This window comes from Lathyrus oleraceus, chromosome 6 (assembly GCF_024323335.1).
Source record: "Lathyrus oleraceus cultivar Zhongwan6 chromosome 6, CAAS_Psat_ZW6_1.0, whole genome shotgun sequence".
In the NCBI taxonomy this organism is placed as follows: Eukaryota; Viridiplantae; Streptophyta; class Magnoliopsida; order Fabales; family Fabaceae; genus Lathyrus; species Lathyrus oleraceus.
Genome location: NC_066584.1, coordinates 46,155,777 through 46,163,196, shown reverse-complemented (window position 1 = coordinate 46,163,196; position 7,420 = coordinate 46,155,777). Strand labels below are relative to the sequence as shown.

The 7,420-nt window shown below is 34.4% G+C and overlaps 1 protein-coding gene across 1 annotated transcript; it reads right to left on the bottom strand.

Moving 5' to 3' along the window:
• Positions 1-1,106: 1,106 nt before the first annotated feature.
• On the bottom strand, positions 1,107-2,750 carry LOC127093586 (esterase). Its single transcript, XM_051032533.1, has 5 exons — positions 2,492-2,750; positions 2,049-2,258; positions 1,809-1,978; positions 1,452-1,716; positions 1,107-1,363 (listed from the first exon to the last, which is right to left on the bottom strand). Exons 1-5 carry the CDS (start codon positions 2,742-2,744, stop codon positions 1,107-1,109), a joined length of 1,155 nt encoding a protein of 384 aa, XP_050888490.1. The 5' UTR covers positions 2,745-2,750.
• Positions 2,751-7,420: the final 4,670 nt, after the last annotated feature.

Below are 7,420 nucleotides of genomic sequence, written 5' to 3'. Positions count from 1 at the left end.
TCGAATCAGTCAGTCTGCTCGAGTTTCTATTATCATGGTTGTAATTATGGACGGATCCACGTTGAGACTAAGTGTGGCTTTAGCAACACCAAATTTATATATATATATATATATATATATATATATATATATATATATATATATATATATATATATATATATATATATATATATATATATATATATATATATATATATTCGATCATAATAGTCACCGATCATCAATTTAAAGAGAGTTACAATTCGTCTAGAATATTTGCAGCATAGAAAAATTATCATTCGGAAAAATACACGCGATTCAAATTCAAGATACGTCAAAAATCTTTAATCCCTAAAGAAACTCGGTCACCATAATCTTTGACTCTGATAGTCTTTTTTTAATGACATCTAAGATCGTGTTAGTTATTTTACTTTTATTTTTTACTTTTTTTCATATTGGCATTTTAATTTTAATTTATTTTGTCTTTTTATATTTAAAAATAAAAAAGCATAAAAAAATTCTTAATAGATTTGAATCCAAAAATTTAATTTATAATTTCTTTTATAGTCACACAAATATATAATGTCCGGATCCGACTATAACAACTTTTTTTATACTGCTTCATAGAGATTTGTTTTTCTCCCTATAATGATCATTCTAGATAGATATAGCCAAATAAATACCATTGTGTTTGTTCCTTTTTTTTTATTTATCTTGTGCTTAGGTTTATTGTTTGTTCTACTACACAAAGGGTTATTATTATTTCTTGAAATTGTTTACTAGTAGTTAGTTGCTATTGTTATTTGCTCCATATTATTCTTCGTGTTAGTTTAAACAAAGATCATGAAGAATATTGGTATTTAGGGTTCCAAAATTCTTAGTCATGGATGACAAAATTTGAACAAATATGGTTATAAAGAACTTAGACCAGTAAATATATAAAACTAAGAACTCGATATAACCTAACTCAAATCCTATATTGCTTTACCCATATCATTCATTAAAAGTGGAATTTCTTATAGGCAACAAACCTAAAGACTTGTATTCAACTTTTAACATGATTAAATCATCTTTAAATTGATGATATGGTTCATCTTATTTTTATATACAAAAAACCTCGCAAACTTCACGTGGAATTTTTGTGACATGTCATATTAAGGGGAATGGGAGGATCTGTAAAAGCTCCGGTAGAGATTTGATCAAAGACAATTTTGTTAGCTGCCTCTGTGTAATGGACACCGTCCCATATGATTCTACTAGATGGGTTTAAACATGAACCTGGAACTTTTTTTGTACCAGTTATGACTTCTCCACATCTACCACGACTATTAAAGTTGTACTTTCCTCCATTACCGCAACATGCCATAAGTGGAAGCTCAAATCCTACATATTAATGAAGTCTTCTAATTAATAATACGTAAACATCTACATATGCGATTGCATGGAAAAAGTTGATCATGATTTGACTCACCGTATTTTTTTGGATTTTGAAAAAGAGAGTACTTAGGAGAGTAAACATCTACGTATGTGATTGCAGCAAGAGGAAGATCATTGCGAAGTTGAGTTAAAGCTTCCTTCAACTTTAAATTGAAATATTGACATACTTCATTGTATTTCAATGCGCATCCATATCCATCCTTTATAGAGGATGGAAAGGAAGCTAAAATTAAAGGAAGACATCCGATTGGTCCTGTGTTGTGTATCCAAAATGACCTAGCTCCTAAGTTGTATATGTTCTACAACACAAACAAGTTTCTTTTATTCAGAACAAAATACGAAACCAAAAAATCAAATATGATTTTTTTTAGAAAGAAGAGTGTTCACCTACTTTGATATTCTCTATGAATTTGCCTACTATATCAGGTATAGTAGCATTGACTTGTGGTATACTTGTATTACCAAAAAAACCAGCAGTAAGATCATTTTGACCGATATCAAATGTGTACAAGGCTTTTGAAAAATAATCTTCTTTAGGAACCAATGTTGAAAATACACCTCCTAGAAAGAAAATTTTCCATTGAAAAGCGTCAGTAGAAAAAAAAATCAATGAAAGAAATTCATTATTTACCTTGATCTCTAATGAGTTTTGTTTTGGGTATAAAATCTTTGAACTGAATAGATTGAACTGTCAAGAAAAATGGACTGAATTTTCCTTGAGGTAGAATACTAGTAGGCATTCTGATTGTTGATGCTACTGTTGCAAAGTTTGCACCATGTGAGAAGTTGGACCCCAAAGAATTAAGATATGGACTGAGATATGGAAGTCCGAAATTCTGTGCTGAAATAACAAAATAACATTAAATTTATAAGTAAATCGTTCATAAAACATTTAATCCAATCATGAAACTATTTTTCTATCAAATCTTGTTACAATCTAACTCCCGCTTCGAATGCGAGGGTGTTAGAATATATAAATAATTGTAGTTGATTATTATAGGACGACTCCTACCTTAGTTATAGTCTAGAATCTCTTGTTGTATATATTTATATCAAAGTATAATGCATTATTACCTATGAAATCAAGAATGATTCGCCCATCAGAGTATCTTCCTGTTGATCTATTAAAATAAGTCTCTCCATATGGGAACCCCGGCGCTTCAAAGGCGGACGCCAGCCCACCCGTATCCGAGTTTGAAGCACCAAAGTTGAAGATGGCGGGAAAATAGCAATCCTTTGTAGCAAATATTGGAGAAGTAGTTGTAAACAAAATAACTATAACCAGAGACGCAAGTGACATGTGACAAGGAAACTTAATTTGTGCCATGAATCTCATAATGAAGCATAAAAGAACATATCAAATTATCATATGGTCATCAAAACCTTGAATTTATAGATGATTATGACGATTAGTACTGATTAAATTTGATCAGGAAATCAAAGTAGGCAAATTTATTTATGTACAAATGTATATGAAATTGTTGTTGTCCCTGTCGGTAAAGAGGTTTGTATCATGCATGTAATCTTATATCTATTGCAATTATGTTCTAAATTTGGATTTCTCATGCAAAACCTTAGACGAGTGAGAGGTGTGCATTGAGAGGTTGAGACCTGAAAGGTGAGGTAGTATCGTAATCCAATGTGGCTCAAATGTGATCACATGGTGATTAGGGGTTTAAAAATTCATATATATATATATATATATATATATATATATATATATATATATATATATATATGAAGATTATCTTTGCTATGTGATTAGTAGGGTTGAGATATTAAGAAGGTGATTTTTGAGACGGTTTTCATAAAGTAATAAATAAATTATTTGTGTTTAATGAGGTATAATATAAATTAATTATTATTATTACTATTTAAATAGATAAGAAAAACTTTTTTTTAAATAAATAAATAAGTAGAAATAAATAGTTTGAATAAACAAACCAATTATGTAACTAAGACTAAAACATTCCTAAGCAGTTCCAAATTTGCCCTTCATTACAAATTTAAATTACACTTAGAAAAACCCTCAATGGTAATTGACTAATATTAACTTTTACTCCCAATGAGATGAACCCGATTTGCCATGTGGTGAGATGCTTAGAGATGTTAGTACACTTTTCAAAAGTTTGCTTTTTTCCTGCTATCTTTATTTCATAGTGTGTTACGATTTTGTGTGTTTGTTTGTATCATTCTATGTTATTTCAAGATTTTGTCAATTTTTAACGGATGACAATTATTTTTATGTTATTATATGAAGTATTTTGTTGTTGTTGTATGAGGCATGTCTAACCCATGTTTTCGTCAGTTAAGCATAAATCTCAAGATTTGTTGTCCTATTTAACCATGTTGTTGAGAATTTGATTATTCAGTGTTATGACATTTTCCTTAGTATGATATTAGGTTAGCCCATAATCATGTCGATGCCACCTATACTTATCAGTGACTTGAGCCCTGACAAAAAGGTTTAGAAAATTGTTATACGCGTTATCGATCTATGGACAGTGAAGGAACGCAATGGACAACAACATGTCGAAGCGGTTATACATGATTCAGAGGTATGTATTTTGTATTTGCTATGTTTTCATTACTTTCTCTAAGTTTTACTTGCCGGTGTATATTTTTTCCACTCAAAAGGGTCACCAAATTCACGTTATTTCGGTTATGAACACTTGTTCTCTCATGGTTAGGTAGGGTAAATAGTCGAACAACTTCGTTGTTAATTAGGTAATCAAAAGTATCCGGCCCAAGGTTTCCTATGATTCTGCGGTCAAAGCAAAATTCAATGTCCATGGGTCGGATGTGGCCAAACGGTACATGCTCGTAAAGTGGACGTCTAAGTCCAATGGCACCAGCTATCATGGTTACTAGGCCGCCTATTATGATTGGGGTGCAATTGTTCTTTGCAAGGTGAATGAATCTCTCCATCATAAATGTCACAACATTGACATGTCGACCTTGGTCGACACAAAGTAAGATGAAAAGTTCATCTCCCGACACTATTGTGTCGTTCGCTTCCTTTCCAAACAGGGTGTGGGCTAGTATTTTATGGAAGTAGCGGATAGCAGGATTGTGGATCATTTGGGAGTGCATCTTGTTTGGGTTAGGGTGGTAGTCTCCTGTTAAACTACCTCAAAAGTAATCTAGGTCGATGTCATCGATTAATTTCTCCTGGCGGGTAGTGAAAACAAATGGGCCACTAGGAAATCCTAGGAGGTCAGCAAGGTCTCTACGGTTATAAGTGAAGTCCATGCTAAACAGTCTAAAGGAAATCAACCCTTTGTTGAGTCCGTAACCATGCTCGGGGTTGTAAACTAGGGAGCTAAGGAATTCTAGGATGAGTTCACAGTAAGTGGCAAACCTTCTTTTAATAGCAGCATTCTCCCATCCTAATTGGTTAAACATAAACAAGATGTTGTCTCGGATACCTAACCTATCCATGGTAGGTCCATCATAATATATGGATAAAGCCATATCCTTCTGAGCTAAATAATCATAATGCCTTCTCTGAACTCTGCCTCTGAAAACTGTGTTTACTGGTTGCATGATGAAAGTTAGTGACTAACTAGTTATAAATTCGCCTGTTAATCAGTATCCAATGTTTCTAAGTTAGTAACTAGAAGCAACAAGTATTACTGCATAGAATCAAGGAAAGGGGAGCAAAAATACAGATGAAAGTCAAAGAAGGAAAATACTTAGTAACAAAGATAACAAATAAAAGAAAAGGCGGGTTGTCTCCCACTAAGCACTTTGTTTAACGTCGTAAGTTCGACAGTAACGTTGCGATGTACTAGTTTTGGGGTTGAGCAGGCAGCTCTATAAGTCTTAGACTGTTTGAATAATCTTTGTTGTCAATATTATGGTAATGTTTCAATCGCTGCCCGTTTACTATAAATGGTTCACTATTCCGACCTTTGATTTCTATCGCACCGCTTTTAAGGACTTTTGTAATTTCGAAAGGGCCTGACCACCTAGATTTAAGTTTTCCCGGAAAAAGCTTAAGTCTTGAATTAAATAGTAGTACTATGTCGCCGACATTAAACTCTTTCCTAGATATACGTTTGTCGTGCCATTTTTTGGTTCGTTCTTTGTATATCTTAGCATTCTCATAGGCGTCTAGTCGAAGTTCTTCCAATTCGTGAATGTCCAAAATTCGTTTCTCGCTTGCGGAAGTATAATTTATATTTAGGGTCTTAATTGCCCAGTAAGCTTTGTGTTCTAATTCCACTGGGAGATGACATGATTTACCGTAGACTAATTTAAAGGGTGTGGTCCCTATTGGGGTTTTTTAAGCTGTCCTGTAGGCCCACAGAGCTTCGTTTAATTTAGATGACCAGTCTTTTCTAGATATTCCGACAGTCTTTTCTAGAATCTGTTTGATCTCTCGATTCGAAACTTCGACTTGCCCACTGGTTTGTGGATGATAATGTATTGCTACACGGTGTCGGACTCCATATTTTAGAAGAAGTTTTCCAAAGATATTTGATATGAAATGGGAGCCACCGTCACTAACGACTAGTTTTGGCACACCGAATCTAGGAAAGATGATGTTCTTGAATAGCTTAATCACTACTCGTGTGTCATTTGTTGGAGAAGGTATAGCCTCGATCCATTTTGAAACATAATCGACAACAACGAGTATGTACTTATTACCAAAAGAAGATGGGAATGGTCCCATGAAGTCAATCCCCCACACATCGAAGACTTCTACTTCTAAGATTCCTGTTTGTGGCATTTCATCGGGTCTTGAGATGTTACCAGTGCGTTGGCACCGGTCGCAGTTTATAACTGCATTATGGACATCTTTCCATAGAGTAGGCCAAAATAGGCCCAATTGTAGGATCTTAGTACAAGTTTTTGAAGTACTTGCGTGCCCACCATAGGGAGTAGAATGGAAATGAGAGATTATGTCGTCTATTTCATCCTCAGGAACACATCGACGGAAAATACTGTCGGTACCTCTTTTGAAAAGCAGAGGTTCATCCCAATAGTATTGTTTTAGATCATGAAAGAATTTCTTCTTTTGTTGGTAAGATAGGTCCGGTGGAAGTACTCCAACAGCTAGGTAGTTGACAAAATCAGCATACCATGGCAGAGTTGCATTCGCATGAATTTCTTCCACGGATTCTTCTATTTTGGTATCATTTATTGTTAGTTCAGACATGTCGCTTTCCATTTGGGCTATAAGTCGTTCGTAAGGGAAATCATCATTGATTGGAATTTGTTCAGGTTTATTCCCTTCGATTCGTGATAAATGGTCTGCTACTACGTTTTCAGTACCCTTCTTATCTTTTATCTCTAAGTCAAATTCTTGTAAGAGTAGGATCCATCTTAAAAGTCTTGGTTTGACATCCTTCTTACTTAGCAGATATCTAATAGCGGCGTGGTCAGTATAGATAATGATTTTTGCCCCTACTAAGTAGGAACGGAATTTGTCCAAGGCGAACACAACGGCTAAAAGTTCCTTTTCAGTGGTGGCGTAGTTCATTTGGGCTGGATCTAGTGTTCTACTTACGTAGTAGATAGCATGAAGTTTCTTATCCTTTCTCTGTCCTAGTATTGTGCCTACGGCACAATCACTCGCATCACACATGATTTCGAAAGGTAATCTCCAGTCAGGTGGTTGCATGACAGGTGCGGTAATTAAAGATGTTTTTAATTGCTTAAACGTTGTTAAACATTTTTCATCAAAGATAAAATCAACGTCTTTCATTAATAAACCCGTAAGTGGCTTGGTAATTTTTGAGAAATCTTTGATAAAACGTCGGTAGAAACCGGCGTGTCCTAAAAAGCTTTGTATTTCTTGTACGGTTTTCGGAGGTTGAAGATTCTCTATGATTTCGATCTTAGCTTTGTCTACTTCAATTCCTTTATCAGATACTACGTGACCTAACACGATTCCTTGTTGGACCATGAAATGGCATTTCTCCCAGTTCAAAACGAGATTCACCTTTACGCATCTTTTAAGTACCATTTCAAGGTTTGATAGACATCCTTCGAAGC